Source organism: Tachysurus fulvidraco, chromosome 17 (genome assembly GCF_022655615.1).
Source record: "Tachysurus fulvidraco isolate hzauxx_2018 chromosome 17, HZAU_PFXX_2.0, whole genome shotgun sequence".
Lineage (NCBI taxonomy): Eukaryota > Metazoa > Chordata > Actinopteri > Siluriformes > Bagridae > Tachysurus > Tachysurus fulvidraco.
In genome coordinates this window covers 19,762,754-19,782,035 of record NC_062534.1, presented here as the reverse complement: position 1 = coordinate 19,782,035, position 19,282 = coordinate 19,762,754, and the positions used below count along the sequence as shown (strand labels likewise).

The window sequence follows — 19,282 nt, the reverse complement described above, 5'->3', positions numbered from 1 at the left end:
TGTTTTGTGTCCATCAGCAGTCGTGGTGAAAAGTAGACACTCAGAGCTTCAAGAAGGTTGAATTTTTCGGTATTTCTCTTCTCCTGATCTACTATAGGCAATATATTCATATAAAAGTTTAAAAAAACAGGAGTGTTTTTTTTTTTTATTCACACAAACGTTTCTGTCATCAAAGTACATGCTGATATCAAACACATTTCTGCTCTCTGTGATGCCCCAAGTGCCTTTTTTTTTTTATAAGGATCTAAAATTCACTTAAATCACTTAAATTCTGTGTGAGGTTATCAACAGAAGAAAAAAACCTGCACGTCTCACACTGAAAGCCGACAGAGTCCTGACTCATTTTATATCAGACTCACAAATAAAAATGTCTGATAAATCGCTTTCCGTTCCAACAGCAGACTGAAACTCCAGAGAACTGCTACAGTATAAAGGGTTTTATACTCGAGCTAGGTCTCACAATACACTATATTTTTTGAGTTATACAGCCGAAATTTCACTACATCTCACTAATGTTTTGTGAGGTAATAACATCATAAATCAAACTCTAATGTTTTGTAGTAAACATGAATAACAGATAGTCCCACAGTCCTACTGTCAGTCATACTGTACGTACAGGACCCCTGCTGATCCACCACATGTCTTAATCCCTTCATTTCTCAGAAAATCTATCTGAGTGATGTAAACTATACAATGCTGCATTTAGATGGAGGCGAAAGCAGGCCGACTCTCTACGACTCCCATGTTGTTGCCATGTTGGTTACATTCACGGCTCTAAACTTCACTTGTTTTAGTTTATTATTTAGTTCAAACTCTACTAAAGCTACATAAGATCCCTTGCACTCAAATCTCCAGACACTCGAATCATAGCTGAACCCACACTGACATTTTAATGCTTAAACAATAGTGATTAACGCATGGCTATTAATATAATATGAAATCTAAAAACACTGAACTGTCACTGATCTGCCTACAGATTAATCATTAACATAATTAAAATGATCTGCTACAGAAGTATATATTCTTTATTAGTATATAATTTTAATTTTTATTGTAAATATTTTTTATTTCATTTTATGCCTTTTTATTTAATTTTCTGTAACTACATTTGTTATTTTTCTTATTTCATTCTAACAAATTTTATGCTATTTAATTTGTTACATTATTTATATAATTAATATATTTTTTCATAATTATCATATATGTATCTTAAAATATATTTTATCTTAGATATCAAACCTTATAATAATTCTATTGTATTTTATTTCATTTTTTAATTCTACTTCTCATGTGAGAGACAGTCAAAAATCCCTTCACTACATGATGTATTGTGTATGACGATGTGTGCATCAAATACAGTTTGAATTTGATCTGATGATTTCCTGGATCCGGGCGGTCCAGCTGTCCTCCTGGGGAGATTTCAATCTCCAGCACACCTGATCCTCTTAATTAAAACTTTCAGCAGTTAGAGCCGGGTGCGCTGGAAGTAAACTGCATGGTGGTAGATGGTAAAATTCAACCTGGATGTTTGAGTTTATTTCATAGCTTATGTAAGGAGATGAATAGACAGCAATCCGAAAGAAAATACTCCTTAGGTGCATCCACAGAAGTTTCAGAAGGTTTCTGCTTCTTCCTGTCTTCATCCGTGTCGCCGTCTTCATGAGGCCAACAAGTTCACCAAATGCCAGCTAACAGAAAGCGTCTGGTGCAAAGAAGCTGGCCTTTTTGCTGAAGTGTCTAGAAGCATTTATATTACACACAGACACACACAGACACAGACACAGACAGAGCAGACAGGGGGAGCTGTAGGACCGTACTATTTCCGGAGCCAATCAGAATCCAGCCACTGTTGTGATAGGCTCCTTGCTGGTAGAGCTTTTTCTTCACTATTGTCTCCTGACTGTGGACGAATCTCCAGCTCTCTCTCTCTTTCTCTCTTTCTCTCTCTCTCTCTCTCTCTCTCTCTCTCTCTCACTCACTCCCCCTCCGTCAGCTCCCTGCTAAATTACATGCAGAGGGGGGGACTTCATCGTGTCTGCCTCCACTGAAACATGAACGATGGGATTGTTTTGATATTGAAGTCTCCTGTCAGGCAGGAAGGATTTTCTTTGAGAGAACCGGTGAGTAAAACATCATCTGTAGATGCAGCGGAAACCGAGCGCTGGATTTCAAACGAGGTACGATGAGGTTTCTGGGTTGATGGAGAGAAGCGGGGAGGTGGTGGTGGCGGGGGAGGCTAATTATGTATGACGATCACTGATAAATGGATGGATGGATGGATGGATGGATAAATGAAATTCCATTCAGCACAATTAGCTCTGCCTTCTATTGTCGTTTTTCGTTGTGTTGCATTTGCCGGGTGGTATTTTTTTCGATTGTGGATTTTTTCCCCACTATCAACATGATACATACCCAATGTCAAAGCAAAGCAGAATTCAACCGTATTAAAGCAGTATCTACAGCCATAGTACAACAGATGTGTGACCGATTGCTTATAGGTTTGCGTGTGTGTTGAAAAGACATCACTGCAGTGCTTTTAAGACAAAGCTGATTGGTTGAGGATTTATCTGTCAAGAATGTCCAGATTGCCGGCTCTCTGGCTTTTTGTTCACCTGTGTGTGTGGGGGTTATGTGTGGAAGCTGTGTAATTATGTACCGGGCAATACCAGACACTGTCACGCTGAGCACCGTCAGGAGCTTAGCTTTTGTATTCATCCGTTAATGGCTGGCTACATTCGGCTATACTGAATGTTCAAGGTTATGATGGAGAGAGGACAGAGCATCTGCCATTAACCAGGATCTATACAGATTATGCATTCTTGCTCTTTTCCTCTTGCGCTTTTTCAATAAAAATGTCGAAATGTGGGACGTGTGGGTGAAAAGCGACGTTTTTAATGATGACAATCTGACAAGTAGTTATTTGGTTCAGATGACAGGAAATGAGTTTTGCCTAAAAGCAAGCAGGATTTCCTTAGTCTTTTCTGTATTCCATCATTATTCCCTCACGTCCGGACCCTGATTAAGCCCAACATTGGCGTGTATGTGATGGTTCGAGCCTCTGTCCTCGAAGGAACCTCGACGGATTCCCGATGACTATAAAGCCGAACACAGACGATGAGCCCCGTTGTCAGGTGGGACCGCTGACCGATTTTTTTCTTTCTTCCGTTTGCAGGAGGTGTCATAGATAAAGACCTTCGCCATTACCTGAACCTCCGATTCCAGAAGGGATCCGTGGACCACGAACTCCAGCAGATCATACGGGATAACCTCTACCTCCGCACTGTGCCCTGTGAGTAACCTTCTGTTTACCTTCTTAACCCCTGACTCCTAAATAAAGTTTATTATTATGAGTTTAAAAATCCTAATGTTATCTGGGAAGCTGAAATCAGCTGGAAAGAGACTGGTACAAATGCAGAACCTAAACAAGCATTGCGATGACGTTTACAAATAAAGCCCATGATGTGTGGGTTTTTTTGCTGTACTAACAGGGTTATTGTGTGATGGTGTTGTTAGACTGTGAAGTATTTATAGTAGCATGAGGAAATGTTATTGCAGTGACTACAAAGCACTTCTGTATGCCGCTCAGGATAAGGTTTGCCATCTGCAGCAAAATTTGAGTTGTAGGGCTTAGTGTTCACTTAACCTGCAAGTGATTGGCATTTCATTTCCAGTTAGAGGACTGAATGTTATTGTCTGAGGATAAATCTCCCAAGCAGCCCAGTTCTTGGAGAGCAATCTTCATGCAGAACTTAGTTCCAGCCTTCCTTCTGCATACCTGATCTCCATCCATCTATCTTACCAACATCCATCCATCCATCCATCCATCCATCCATCCATTCATCTATCCATCCATCCTGCAGGCCTGACCTCCAACCATCCATCCATCCATGCTTCCAGAACATCGGACCTCCATCCATTCGAGCAAACCTATCTATATGTTTTTCCATTTGTCCATTCCTCCATTCATTCGTCCACCCTGCAGACCTGACCATCAACCATCGCTCCTTCCATCCCTCCATCCATCCCTTCAACCATCCCTCCATCCAACCATTCATCCATCCATCCATCCATCCATCCATCCATCCATCCATCCATCCATCCATCCATCTATCCATCCATCCCACAGGCCTGACCTCCATCCATCCATCCATGATTCCAGAACACCTGACTCCATACACTCATCCATCCATCCCTCCATGCATCCATCGAGCAAACCTGACATCTACCTGTTTTCCCATTTGTTCATTCCTCCATTCATTCATCCACCCTGCAGACCTGACCTTCATCCATCTCTCCATCCATCCCTCTAACCATCCCTCCATCCAACTATTCATCAATCCATCTATCCACCCATCCATCTATTCAGCACACCTAACCTCCATCCATCCATACAGCACATCAGACCTCCATCTATCCACTGCACTTCCTCTTATCATCTGAGGAAGGTTTTCAATTTCACTTCTGTTAAGCTCATTCTGGTCTCAAATCTACCTCCATATTTTTGTTTTGCAGCAACATGTAAAGTGAAAAGCACTAAACAAATTCCTTTAAATGGAACTAGCCAAGAGGAGAGACTATCCGGAACAGGTGGAAGTAATTTCTGTTAGATCTTTAGGAACACGGTTGATAAATATATAGCCTAGAGTAAAGCCTTGCTGATGATGTGTCTGTATCTGGTGCATTTGGGTTTCTCAGATATCAGTATCAGTGTCTGCGATGATAATAATAATGATGATGATACTGATGATCGTGGTGATGATGATCTCAATAGTTTTCATTGAGAAAAGAAGAATTGTTTGTCTGCTTGGTGTAACACAGAGTGAATCATGTCGCTGTTTACACGAGCAAACTAGAACTTATTGGTTATGGTTTTGGAATGTTTGCTCTTGAACTTGAACTGCAGAACGGTGAATTAATGTTGAGCAGATTCTCCAGTGACTCTTTGGAAAAACAGATTGACCAGGAATCTTTGGAAGAACAGATCTTGTATCTCAGTGAGCCTTTACTGGCTAAATAAACACAGAATGAACTCATTTTTGTTTTTGAGGAAAGCTACAGCTGATTGTTTTTTCGCTTCATGAGCAGTTTGGGCTGAATGTCTCGACTCAATAATTTCCTCATCCTGCTTTTTTGGTTTCATTTTCCCCTTGATTATTTTTCTCATTTTCTTTGCCTTTCCTTCTTATTTCCATTTCTCTCTCTCTTATTTTTCATCCAGCATTTAACTTCCTTCCACAGACGTCCATATCCAGCTGTTCATTTACCGTATACTCCAGCACCTCTGTGGTGTCCTGTACTCCAGAGCTGTAGTTCTTCCGTTCCGTCTGTCTTTCCATCGCTCTCTTTCCCTCTGTCTGAGACTGGGGTTTCCAAGGCAACCATCCCTCTCTCCTCTAGTCCTGCCGATGGAGCCCCCTCCCCCTCCATAGCACAGCGCAAAACATCACAATTACCCAGCGGCGGGCAAGAAACAGCGCCTTTGATTTATGGTCGTGCCGCAGACGGCTGTAGAGGTATTCATCCTGTATGTCATTAACATAAGCAGCCTAAATACAGAGAAGGACGGGTCGGAGGAGAGGGAGTCCAAAATAGAGCGTTAACTATGCGTCAGACACACAAGCTGAGAAAGAAACAAGAAGGCGACTTGGGTGGCTGATCTTGCCTTGTAATTGCAAATATGTGGGAATTAGGTTCTACTCGAGAAAAGAACAAAAGAAATAAACAAGGAACTGAGTAATTTTCGAAATTTCTGGTAAATAAAACAGTGTAATCCCATCTGGATTTGTATCTTTCACGTAATGAAAAACAAAGCCTTCCTGACTTTCACTGTAATTGCATGCATTCTAATGAGCTTAGCTTATTTCCTTTCAGTGTCTGTTTACATATATTATTGTTTTGCCACAAGATTTTACCCCCCCACACGGAGATTAAAGTAAAATGAATAAAATGACGATTATAGCCTGCGTTACAGAGTAATATAGATTCATATATTGCAGTCTGTATTTTTTCTAATGGGACTAATTTCTATATGGATGAGCTTCTAATATTTGTTAATCATTCATTAATACACATCACTGCATTAATCGAATCACAATGTTCTATAAATTGTTGAGGTATTGTCGACGTATCACAGTCTGTTCAAGGCTTTTGAATCGTACTTGAACCTGATCATCATATAAATGCAGTTTTTCTGCTCTTTACATTAACCTCATCATAACATTGTCATGAACCTTTCAACCCTTGTATGTTGAATTCACATGCAGGGAAGAAGAGTCTGTAATTATACAGTATATAAGAAATAAAACTTCAATAATTAATACAGTTATAGGACAATAATTAATAACACAGTGGCGTGTCGCAGCCTGATCTGACTTACTCATGCCACCCTCATGTCAATTTATTTTCCAATAACAGCACGTTATCATTGGGGGTTTTTACACCTGGTCACTTCATGCGTTTTCTGTGATCCGATAGCTATCCGATGGTAAAAAGACCAGGTGTAAATGCGCTCCGAAACGGTTTCGAGACAGATATAAATCCGATCGCTCAAACCCCTTCAGGAGGTGGTCTGGGATGCATTTCAGATGAAACTGGACAGGTGTAAATGCATGTGGTTGTTCAAGCCACATACGTCAGCGCTATACTCCTCCCAAACGGAAGTACGTCACTCGCAGGTAACTTGCGAGTCGTTCATCGCGCCAGAAACTAATATGTTTTCCCACCAGTGTTTGCTCCGATCTTTCACCCAGGCGTCTCCTTTTAATACTTAAAATGCACCACTGCTGCTGCCAGCGAAAATGCAGCAAACAGTAAATGCTGTTTTTTGTAGCAACCGCACACACCAAAACGTGGTCCATTTCAATTACCCCGGAAATGAGGTGAAATATATTTGCATATTGGGCGGGAATAGAGAGATCAGATTGATATCCGATTCGCCAAGACGCATTTATGTGGCCTAATGTAAATGGAACAGTTTTAACAGATCAGATAGCTATCGGATCAGAGAAATCACGTGAAGTGACCAGGTGTAAAAAGGCCCATTGATATGTATTTATTCCACTAAGAATAAAACACTAACAAATATTTATTTATTAAGAAGGACACAGTATGTTTTTGTAGTGGCGTTTAATGCTATGGAAAGTCTGTAGTTCCATCTCAGTGAGCATTCATATTAGAACAGTTATACACGGCTTTTCTTCTCTTTCTTGAAGTTATTAAGGCCGAATGTTACCACAAAGTCTCCCATATTCTAACTGCTGCAAATCACTGACACTGGAGACTCATTCCAAAAAAAAAGTTACAATTTCCACCAGAAATTATGCACTTTTGTAATTTGTTTATGTGAGGCGTCCATTTATTCAGCAACTACTATAGAAGTGATTCTGTATTAGATCAATCACGTTAATATAAAACCAGCATTTGAATCGCTGCTTTCCGACCAATAGGAATCGAGAATTAAACAGTGCTGTAATATCTATAGATGGAATCATTCCTCAAACTGAAAAAAAAAAACCCCTCAAATTACAAATTAGATTAGCACACCAAACTGTAAGACATGGCGCTGGTTATGAATCTGACGCATGCTTTTAATTAAATATTTCCTGTTAGATACATGAGCTTTCAAAGACAGCCGGAGAGGGCAGGAGGATTTTGGCAGAACCAGACACAACAGAAGCTCTTCTTGTGTTTTCCCTTGCCTCATTACACACACTTTTGGAATCCTGTCGATTGATCATTCAGCTCTCTGCAGATGTACTGGAGTTCATTTTGGGCCATTTACATACACCCTAGCATTTCCTCCAAACTGAAAATATATGTTATATTTTTATAGTTATTTATATCACAGTGTTGTTGAATGTCTCATTCTGATTGCTAGATTAATTTTCTAGAATTAATATTAATTTATCTATCTATCTGTCTGTCTGTCTGTCTGTCTGTCTGTCTATCTGTTTGCCTGTCTGTCTGTCTATCTATCAATAGAGGTCTAAAATGGGGTGTCATTTTTTACTACAATACATTAAAAGTAATTGAAATAGAATAAGATAAAAAAAAATACAATAATGTACAACGGATTTAGCAATGCAATTAGAAATCGATTAGCAATGCAAATAGAGACAATCGGAATAATTGGAAATTTAAATACAGTGGATTGACCAGTGGAAGATAAAGAATGTGTAACCGTGTGGAGTTGTAGCGCAAAAAAGAAAAAACTTACCTAAAGAGAAAGAAAGTATATATTAATAATTATATACAATTTTATAAAAACAATATTGTCTGCTTTCCAAACTGGCAAACTTTACTGCACTTCAATGTCAAAAACAGGCAGAAGGTTAGGCAATCAGCAGACAGTACAACATAGCAGAGACAAGAATACAAAAACTACGAAGCAAAAACAGAGTGAAAAAACAAAACTAAACAGGATAGCAGTTAACAGAATAGATATAGGAAAGGCAAGTCCAGTTCACACTGAGCAATGCTTCACATTAATTGTATGTGTAAGGTCTGTTTATACATAAGGTTTGTCGTGACAAACGTGTGTGTGTGAGAGAGAGAGAGAGAGAGAGAGAGAGAGAGAGAGTGAGAGAGAGAGAGAGAGAGAGAGAGTGAGAGAGAGTGAGTGAGAGAGAGAGAGAGAGTGAGAGAGAGTGAGAGAGTGAGAGAGAGAGAGAGAGAGAGAGAGAGAGAGAGAGATCTTGATCTCTCCTCTTCTCGCTTTCTCTCTCTGCTCGTGCTCTCTCTTCTCGCTCTCTTTCTCTATCTCTATTAGCTATTCTTCTACTCATGCTCTTCCTGTCTCTATTTCGTCGCTCTCTGCGTTTCTCGCGCTCTCTTCGCGCCTTCTCTCTCCGCGTCTACGACTCTCTCGTCTCTCCTCTTCTCTCTCTCTCTTTCCTCTTCTACATCTCTCTCTCTCTCTCCTCTCTAGCCAGAGAGACAGAGAGACTAAAACTCAGGTGATGATGAATGAGTGTTGTGCTGGGGATCATAGTCCTAAGTGGTCATGGTTGTATGCTCTGGTGTGTTCTGGGAAGTTGAGATAGAGTAAAAAGTCAACCTCTCCTCCCTCTTTCCTCAAAACCCTTGATTAATTTCCTATCACACCGTGCCCTGGTGTTCTTCGTTCATTACATACAGACTAGGTTAATTATTTGGTGACATTTTTATTGGATAAATAACTGCAGTCGCATAAACACTGAACTCACTGTATATGAAATTTAAAAAGTGGGAGAGAAAAAGAGAGACATTAAAAACATTAAAACGAACACATTAAATGCACTAAAGGAAAAAGGTCAGTCATTTGTGGTGTATCGATCCAATCTCAGATAAATGGTAAATGATTACAGTGCAGAATTTTATATTACAATAAACTGTATATTATAGTTCATTTATATTAGAAAATCCTTTGACATAGAAGCTGGTGATGTTCAACAGTAAGCTCTACTATTTATTTCTGTTTTTCTGCAAATCTCAATAAAAGTGTGTACCACTTCAGCTGGAGTGTTGTGGATTGGGATTAAACTGATAAACTGGAAAATGGCTTTATTTAAAACAGACTAACCATTAAGATGCACAGACACATGTGTAGATCTCACATTGCCTTCTGACTGGCTCTCAAATTGGTAAACAGTTCCCAAGCCTGTGTGTGTTTGATAACCACACACAATTCCCGCAGTGCGACGCCAAAGTCCGTCTGCCAGCAACCTTATTTGCACTTTACTCACTGACCCCAAACTGTGACAGCACAAATTCCAAATGTCCTCCACCTCAGGGCTGCGATGCTGTCTCTTTCTGTCAGTCAGTTAGTGAGCGGACATCGGGACGCACAACAAAGTCCTGTCCTTGCACAAGGCAGGAGACATGATTTAGTTCACGGTTCTCCCAGAATGGTGTTTTTGCTTCACTGTGTCTCTGCACCTGAACTGCTCGTTATAAAGAGCCTGCATTTCCCTGCCACTTAAAAATCATCCCTCCGTCTCAGGCGGTGGTGCACTGTTGTGGAGTGCCAAAAGAACACAACAGAAAGAAGTTATGTTGCTTTGGTTTATATTATGTATATGACACATATATTATGTGTCAGGCTGCTTGAAGTTTCACTAGGCTTGTCAGAGCAGTGATGTGTTGTTCAGCTCTGATTTCCAGGTGATGGTGTTGTTGAGACTTAAGGCAGCGCCTCACTTCTCAGAGGAAGAGAAAGAACTTTTTCGATGCACGTCAATCTCACAATGTTCCTGTGAATCTTGTTTGACTTGAACGGAAAGACTCATCTTTCTGCTTGCGCGTCTCTGCTCTGTTCCTCTTTAAACGTTCCACACACCAGCACACTACAGCTAGTGGTGGGAACAAGGCCATGGTCTCGATCTATTAAAGCGGTGAAAATATGATCAAACTTTTCACAACACAAATGTTTTTTGAATCTTTGCTGATTGAATGATTTCAAAAATCATCCGTAAATCTGTGGCAGAGAAGCAAAGACCAGAATCACCAAGAGTTTCTTCTCTCTGTCTCTCTATCTGTGTCTCACTGTCACTCTCTCTCTCTCTCTCTCTCTCTCTCTCTCTCTCTCTCTCTCTCTTTTTGTCACTCTCTGCTGTCTCCTTTGTCAATGTCTCTTTCACTCTCTTTTTGTTACTGTCTCTCTTTCTTTCTTTCTTTCTTTCTTTCTTTCTTTCTTTCTTTCTTTCTTTCTTTCTTTCTTTCTTTCTTTCTTTCTGGCTTTGTGTTTCTCTCCCTTCTTCAGCTTCCTCTCTCTCTCTCTCTCTCTCTCTCTCTCTCTCTCTCTCTCTCTCTCTCTCTCTTTCTCTCTCTCTCTTTATCATACATATTTCTCTTTTCTCCATCTCTTTCACTCTCACTCTCTCGTTCCTTTCATTTTCAGAGGTGTAGCATCATAACAGTTGGGTTTTGGTTCACTGCATTTTTTGCTACCTCACTCAGGCAGGTTAAATGAAGTGACCATGCAGAGTAGAGGGAGTTCCTGTGCTTAGGTAACATCATGTTTTACCCCAGTGCAGGAACACAGTATTGATAGGAGACGGTGGTGCAGGGAGCACTGTCGGCCACAGGGCATGTGCATTATGCATGCTGCACGTTTGCCCTCTCACTCTTGTCAGTCGGGTGAAATGTAGAGCTGTATCTGTCCCGGGAATGACATTAAATGTGGAAATGGGTCACTGAAGACACAAACTCTGGACATTTTGACAGGCCACTCCATTGCAGACTGTAGAAAAATGACCTCTGCGCTGGATCTCGCCGGTTTCAGATTTGTAATGTCTAGCTCTTGTTGAATAGAAATTGATGGACTGCACGCTTGTTGTTTTTAAAAATACCGCCTTTGAAACCAGCTTGTTTATTATTATTTTTTTTATTTTATCCATGTCTGTTTGGGTTTGTGCCTCCGTTTGCAGAATTTTTCTGTCCATTCAGTTGTGTCTGGGAAGCAAACCGCAGCTCCAAATGAGTCACAACAGACGTTCCAAAAGTGCCTCAGTGCTTTCTCAAACAAACCAAAGACAAACTGTCTGTAAAGTGATGAAAAGCTACAGAGCACACATTTTCTCTCATCTGTTTTTGGACACGTCTCTTTCTCTCTCTTTACATCCAAGTGTACTTAAGTTACCCATTTCACTCCTCAAATGAGCCTTATCTAGAGTCGGTGGCCCCTGTGGGACTCTCCTGGATGCCAGTGACAGATTTAAGAGCTGGAGGATAAGAAAGTGGAGGGAATATGGCTGAATCGATACGTAAAGAAAGGAGAGTGGATTTGTGAGGGCTTTGAATTCCTCGAGGGTTCACGGCCCGGTTTGAATCGGTCCTCTTCCTAATGAGGCGAATCACAGAAAGAAACAACTCTCTTTAGCAGCCTGTGCTGTGGATCATTGATTCGATAATTCAAAAAAACTGACATTTTAGGATGACATTATTAGCCTGGGCAGCGCTGCTTTCTCAGATAGAAAGATAAATATCTGTTTAAAAGGTTAAACGCTGCTAATCTTCAGAACCATATCCTCAGGTTAAACGGAAATAAAAAATAATAAAGCATACAATCATACAATGAATATGGGAATCATTAGGGGGAACAGATAGTAAAATATTTACACTTTCAGCGGCGAGGTGAAATGCATCATTCTATAAATAGCCTTAAGCCTCCGTGTCTTTAAAAATAACCCAGTGTGTGGCTGAACGCCGTGTCCTCTTGATTATGCATTTCCTGCAGTCAGCATTCGAGCCGCACGTCCTGTGATGATTGCTTTCCCATGGATGCATGCGTTGTTCATATACTTCCTCTCCAAAAAAAACAAAAAAAAAGCAAGAACCCTTTTATCATCATTACTGTCAATATCCTCCCAACTCCCTGTGGTGGAAATTTTTGCTTAACAAGCACTTTTTTGCTTACTAGACAAAACTTCTTGCTCCCTACCTTTGCCCCTTCTCATCATTATTATTCAGCTGCCCAAGACTTTGGTGTAATTGGAAGCAAATTTATTGTCTGCTTTGTCTACCATGATCATGAACTAGGTAAATTGGGCTCTTATCCCAGGCTCCATGTCCTTCCCTTCTGCTTGGTCTGAATCTAGGTTGTATCAGAGCTACAGTACGTTCTGTGCTTTAATTTCCCTAATTAAAAATATCAGCAAAAAAGGCTACATTCACAATGAACACACTTTGTTTGTTGGCGTGGTGGTGTAGATCAGGTTTAGTTGAAATGTATGACATTTCCCTGCTGAACATACTGTATGTGCTGTGCCGAGATAGACTTTTACACACTGGATCATACGTCTCCTGAAGAAGTAACACCTTCGATGCCGTTACTCATCTTTTCCTCACACTTCTACACTGGTGTGAATGACTGAAGATTCACCCTGACTGGCTGAAACATGGTTGTCAGAGTCTAAAGATCATCTGCTTAAACTTATTTGTACGCATTAGCATACAGCGGTGTGTGTCGTCTTGTCTGTAAAATCAATATCAACAAATTATGCATTCCTGTCAGATACTCAAAAGGCTTCACAGCGCTATCGTACGGAAAATACGTACAAATGAACAGTTCAACGTCTAGCTGGATGATTTATTGGGATTAAGTGTCTCCGAGATGCTCCTTAGAAGAGCATCTGTGTAAAGTAAAGTTTATGTATTTATGTAAAGTAATACAGGGAAATGGGGGGCACGATGGCTCAGTGGTTAGCACTTTCGCCTCACACCTCCAGGGTTGGGGGGTCGATTCCCACCTCCGCCTTGTGTGTGTAGAGTTTGCATGTTCTCCCCGTGCCTCAGGGGTTTCCTCCAGGGTACTCCGGTTTCCTCCCCTGGCCCAAAGACATGCATGGTAGGTTGATTGGCATCTCTGAATAATTGTCCGTAGTGTGTGAGTGAATGAGAGTGTGTGTGTGCCCTGTGATGGGTTGGCACTCCGTCCAGGGTGTATCCTGCCTTGATGGACGATGACGTATGAGATAGGCACAGACTCCCCGTGACCCGAGTAGTTTGGATAAGTGGTAGAAAATGAATGAATGAATACAGGGAAATCTTTAACTGTCATGTTACGCATTCAGTTGTTGGGATGAACTCATTTCGGACTGAATGCTGGTTTTTATAGCATTATTGGTATCTGATTGAATTCAGCAGTTCTGAGATATACTACTGTATGGTATCCAGGAGCATACAGTATGTGATGGTGACTGACACAACACAGGTTATTCATGCCAACAGAAAACAAAGCTGTCTTAAACTCGGTCTTAACTCTTAATGCCTGGGTTCTCAGAAAAAGTCTGGTCAGTATACCTCAGAAAGGGTAGATAGGACGTGGGATTGGTGTATTCAAGGTGTTAAATTGTAATACTTTTACTGTCTGTTTCTGATTACGTGGCCAAATAACAGCACCGTTTGTCTCGTTCTCTTTCCCATGACAACATCACCACTTAACACAAGATAATCTTTCTATAACATGACAATGATGGGATTCGGAGACTAGCCTGGACCTCCTTTTTTTCTGCAAGATACACTTTCTGTTTAAATGATTGTGTCAAAGGCAGAGGGGATGGACACAAGTACAAGTATAAGCAGCTTTATTTACAACGCTACCAATGGTCAGGTGATTAGCAAAAACCATAAACAAGGCAAGGCAAGAATAAAAAAAAAAACAAACAGAATGAAAAACAAGAATATTAGCATCATTAAATACAAGGCTTGGTAACAACTGATAGCAAGGAAACAGCATGTTTTTGCATTTAAAATAAATTACAGCAACACAAGCTAATTTAAAAGGCATTTGTAAGTAATCTTGTCCACCTAAGTGTCGTCGGCCATTTTGAAACAGTTTTCTCATCCCTGTTTTTTTTCTATGTGTATCTTTAAGAAAAAAAACCCATGAACAGAGTTTTAGATTGATGGTACTGTATCCTGTAACCAAGTGAACCAGTGATGTAAATATAAATGTAAATGTCAGCACCTGATAGCCCCGCCCCTATTCTTTAAAAAGTGACGTGACGTGACATACGGCAAAGTACGGTGACCCATACTCAGAATTTGTTCTCTGCATTTAACCCATCCAAAGTGCACACACACAGCAGTGAACACACACACACCATGAACACACACCCGTAGCAGTGGGCAGCCATTTATGCTGCGGTGCCCAGGGAGCAGTTGGGGGTTCAGTACTTTGCTCAAGGGCACCTCAGTCGTGGTATTGTCGGCCCGAGACTTGATCCCACAACCTTAGGGTTAGGAGTCAAACTCTCTAACCATTAGGCCACGACTTCCCCAAAATATAATTCAAATATATAGGCGATATAAGTGATATAAGCAAAGCTGTGAGCGTTGACTACATGAAGTGTCCAACATTCCACACTTGCTTGAATTTTTTTCAGTTAAATAAGTGCATTATCTGGGTATTGGGGTACATTTCAGTGTGAGCTCTCTACTCACACTATTTAGTACATAGGTATAAGATTTGGGATACACCTACTGAGTGTGATGCTGGTTCTGGTAAAACAGTGAGAACATCATTGTAGGCTTTAATACACAGATTTTAGACATCATCAGTGAAAATACTCCACAACACAATGATTTTGACCTCTTATTTTTAACCTTGGAGAAGATAGGAGTGTGTGCGGAGGCAGCGCGGTGCTGTAGCTGCTATGTTGGCGGTATGCCTTTGGAGGCTTGACCACCACACTGACCAGGATGAAACTGGAGATAAATAAATGAAAGAGTGAACTGGGGCATTTTGTCAAATAGACTTTTCCATATCCCAACTGCAGCACGGAGCCGATCCAGTGACCTGAGAGGTTTGCTGCATTGATTATCCTGTTTGTGCCTGATCTTATTTAAGATGCCACAGTAAACTGTAGATGATGAGCACGATAAAGCATCTCAGCTGCGTCTGCTTGTTAAGGGGACACTCGTCTCCGCTCGGCTTTGATGCTTTCGGAAGCTCCAGCCGTTTGATTGACGCTGACTGATTCCCTCAGAAGAAGCGGCGTATGTGTTTGGATGTCAGCGCAGTGTGCTGTTCTTGTTTTCTAATACCCTTGATGAGGTTTTTAAACGATGCCGGTGAAAGATTTTGTTCAGCAGATTACGTTCCCACTTGACATTTATTTTTTTCCTTGAAAAAACAAACTTTACTTTAGAGTTGCTGCTTTTTAACGACAATCCAAATCAAAGATTCATGAGAGTTTTTTTCTCTTATGACAGGTCTATGATAACGGCTTTATATTAATACTATTTTTATTCTTAATAATAATAAGAATAATAAGCTCTAACTGCAGAATGGCAGGGGAAAAATGAATCATTTAAAGACTCCTGGGAGAAATGGCTCTATCTGAGTGCTATGCAGTGGAGACGTACATAAAGCTTTAAGTAGTCTGTATGAAGTAAGTGAGCAGTCTCTTCTGTATGGTGTGTGAACGCTCTTCAGCACTCCGTCTCTCCTCTCCTCGGCTGAAGAGCGCTTGGCAGGGCTTAGACGTCTTACAGTTTCACTGGGTGACAGAACCAAACTCTTTAATGGCCTTTCCGTTCGCCTGGGTACGCTCTCCTTCACACGTCACCTCTCCCAGAGTCACCCTCATACACAAGTGGCCTCATTCCTTCATTCTCCACCACAGAGAGAGAGAGTGTGTGTGTGTGTGTGTGTGTGAAGCAGAGGAGAGAGAGAGAATGTGAGTGAGAGAGAGAGAGAGAGAGAGAGAGAGAGAGAGAGAGAGAGACTATAAAAGACAGAGAGTGAGACAGACTGAGTGAGAAAGACAGTGTGACAAGAGAGAGAGACAGAGTGACAGATAGACAAAAAGACAATAAGCAAGAGAGTGAGAGAGAAAGGGGGAGAGAAAGAGAAAAAAGCAAGACAGAGTGAGAGATAGGGAGAGAGAGAGAAAGACAGACCGACATAAAGAGAGTGAGAGAGAGAGAGAGAGAGAGAGAGAGAGATTATGACTGACAGAGTTAGTCAAAGAGTGAGACAGAGTGAGAGACAAGGTGACAGAAAGAGAAAGAGACAAAGAGAGAGAGACAGAAAGAGAAAAAACAAGACAGAGTGTGTGTGTGTATGTGTGTGTGTGTGTGTGTGTGTGTGTGTGTGTGAGAGAGAGAGAGAGAGAGAGAGAGAGAGAGAGAGAGAGAGAGAGAGAGAGAGAGAGAGAGAGAGCTAATAGACGACTTCACCAAACTAATCCCAGAATGAAGGCAGAGATTTTAATCTGAATTATCGAGTGAGTTTTGGATTTGTTCTGTAGACATTAAAGAGATTATTAAAGAGATTATTTATTATTGCTTCATTACATATCTTATCTCTTGTAATATGAATAGTTTTTGTCATACAGATAAACATTATCTAACAAGCTGAAGGAGTTACATTATGATTTACATTATGACATCATATGGAACAACGTCAGATGTTTCAGGTCAATCTGTTTCGAGATTAGCGATAAGCACTTAATAGGGCGCCTACTATTTCCTTCACTAAACACGTTGGATATCTAGTGTGCACTATGTTGGACTATCCATCAGAAGGTTGTGAGCTTGAATCCCAGGTCCACCAAGCTCCCACTGCTGGGCCCCTGAGCAAGGCCCTTAACCCTTAATTGCTCAGTTGTATAAAATGAGATTAAATGTAAGTCGCTCTGGATGAGGAAGCCGCCAGATGGTGTAAATATATTCTGCATTAACAATATTAGACACCTATTTTTTATTAATCTGCCTGTTGGGGAAAAACACAGGAGGCTCATTTAATATCATCCTCACCAAACACTATGTATTACATAATAATAGATTGATGAGACATTTGTGAGATTAGGACTTGAATAAATGTTGCTTTTAGGTAGAATAAGCAAATAAAATATTAGTCAAGATTAGGTGTCTAGTTGGTGAGGTTCTGTATCATTTGAATGATTCCTTTTTTCTTTAACTTCTCGCCCCTTTGAGATAGAATCAGCAGTGAGGGTCATGACGTCACTCTGAAGCAACGAGGTCGCATTTGTTTTTGTACATTAGTATATTTTGTATATTGCGCTTGATAGGAGATGAAAATAAATAATTTCCAGCTGTGCTCCTTTTTCATTGTCAGAGCAACAATTTCACAATAATTGCTTTTTTTTCTAATGTTACTTGTGTTCATCATTTTTTAGTCTGAACTTAGCAAATACCTTGGTTCAGACCTTTTTTTTTGGTTTTTAAATAAAATAATAATGATAATGATAAATAAATAAATAAATAAGTAATTTATTTTAAAAAACTCATTTAAAATGTGTTCCTACCGAGCCGAGCCCCAGGCCGTGTGAGTCAGTGAATGACTTATGAGAACTTTAGTGTGTGGTGAAGCTTTAGATCTGCTTTTTACTTGCCCTTTGTACAGATCTGCATTCACAGCTGATGGCCGTCAATGCTAAGGGATGCTGTCTAGAGTCTAGAGCTTCTTCTTTCCTTTTCCGTTTCCTCATTTAAAGAAAGTCAGCACACTTCTGATTTGTTTTATTTGTTGTTTCTAATGACAAAAGGGATCTGGCATCTGTTACCTCGGTAAAATAGAAAGTCCTCATGGAAACAGGAAGTCACTGAAGAGTTCCTAAACACGCACATGAGCAAAACATATCTAAAATATTATTCATTTTGTTCACAAAGTAAATTTTATTAAGAACAATTTCCAAGGGTGCCAAAACTTGTGCATGTGGACTCTTTTTTTTTTTTTTGGAAATATTCTTTTTTTTTCTTCTTAGATTTATTAATATAATTAAGACTTCTCTCATATGTTCAGTCAGTTTTATGTTGTTATGTTAAGTGTTATGTTAATCAGTCTATGTTAATTAACCCCAAATTTTTATTTTACGAGGGTGCTAATAATTTTAGAACTGTAAATCTGTCATTTTTCTATACATAAATATACTAGTCTAGATGCCGAATTGTTAGATCATAAAAGCAGATAAAATTATTTATTTAAATAATAGTAAAAATGAGAGAAAGGGCTTTTCTACATCATTTTGATCAAACTGCTGCAAGCCTCAATCACGCAGACCGCGTTAATGCGTTACGGCACATCAAAACTCAATTCACTTCCAATTACGCTGTGTCTGGTTTTGCAGAATCGTACTGCAGGAGCCATTCCATTTCTCGAGTGATCGTGTAAACATTGATTGAAATAAAAAATGTTAAAAAAAAAAAATCGACCTAATAATTCTAAATGAAATGGCCACATGGATAAATAAAGCTGAATTAAACTCACACGCTCCTCTCGGCACACCGTGTGGAATATTAATCAGCCAAATTAGCATTTTTTCTATATCTGGCTGATTTGAAAAAGAAATTACAATCTGCATCATGCAAATCATGCACATCTGTGTTGTAGCCAACATTTGCACACACCTGTGTGAGAATGTGCAAAACAAGCATCAAACATATAAAAGTCCAGAAGGAGGTTTGGAAACATTTAGCTGTAGTTTTGCATACAGTTATTATTGTTATAGCCTCGATCGCCGAGGCAGTTGCTGAGACTCGCTTTCACTTCTAGGCGGTTTGTATGATTGACTTGTTCCTTTTTCTCCTCTCTAAATAAGCTGCTTCACACAGCAAAAGCTTTTTATTTTCATTTTTTTAAAATTTGCAATGAGATACATTTTAAATGTGGAGCTATTGTACTCCCACTGAGCCTCTAGTGCTGAAGCAAATAATAAAACATGACATGACATGTTTTATTAGTGTCATATCGGAAAATAAACAGGAATGACGTGGTTACCGCCATGATGTTTTTTAAATAACAGTACGTTCCGAAGTGGGTTTTTCCCCCCGTAGC

General features: G+C 40.1%; 1 protein-coding gene across 15 annotated transcripts in view; it reads left to right on the top strand.

The window, feature by feature from the left end:
• Window positions 1-19,282, top strand: part of magi2b (membrane associated guanylate kinase, WW and PDZ domain containing 2b) — a 128,953-nt gene that overhangs the window by 20,672 nt on the left and 88,999 nt on the right. For 14 of the 15 annotated variants that reach the window (XM_027135283.2, XM_027135281.2, XM_027135280.2 and 11 more), the window contains one exon: window positions 3,173-3,289. In XM_027135283.2, coding sequence (XP_026991084.2) covers window positions 3,173-3,289 — 117 coding nt within the window. Of the gene's footprint in view, window positions 1-1,883; window positions 2,121-3,172; window positions 3,290-19,282 lie in introns of those variants that run through there. The other variant, XM_047802282.1, reaches the window with a different exon arrangement.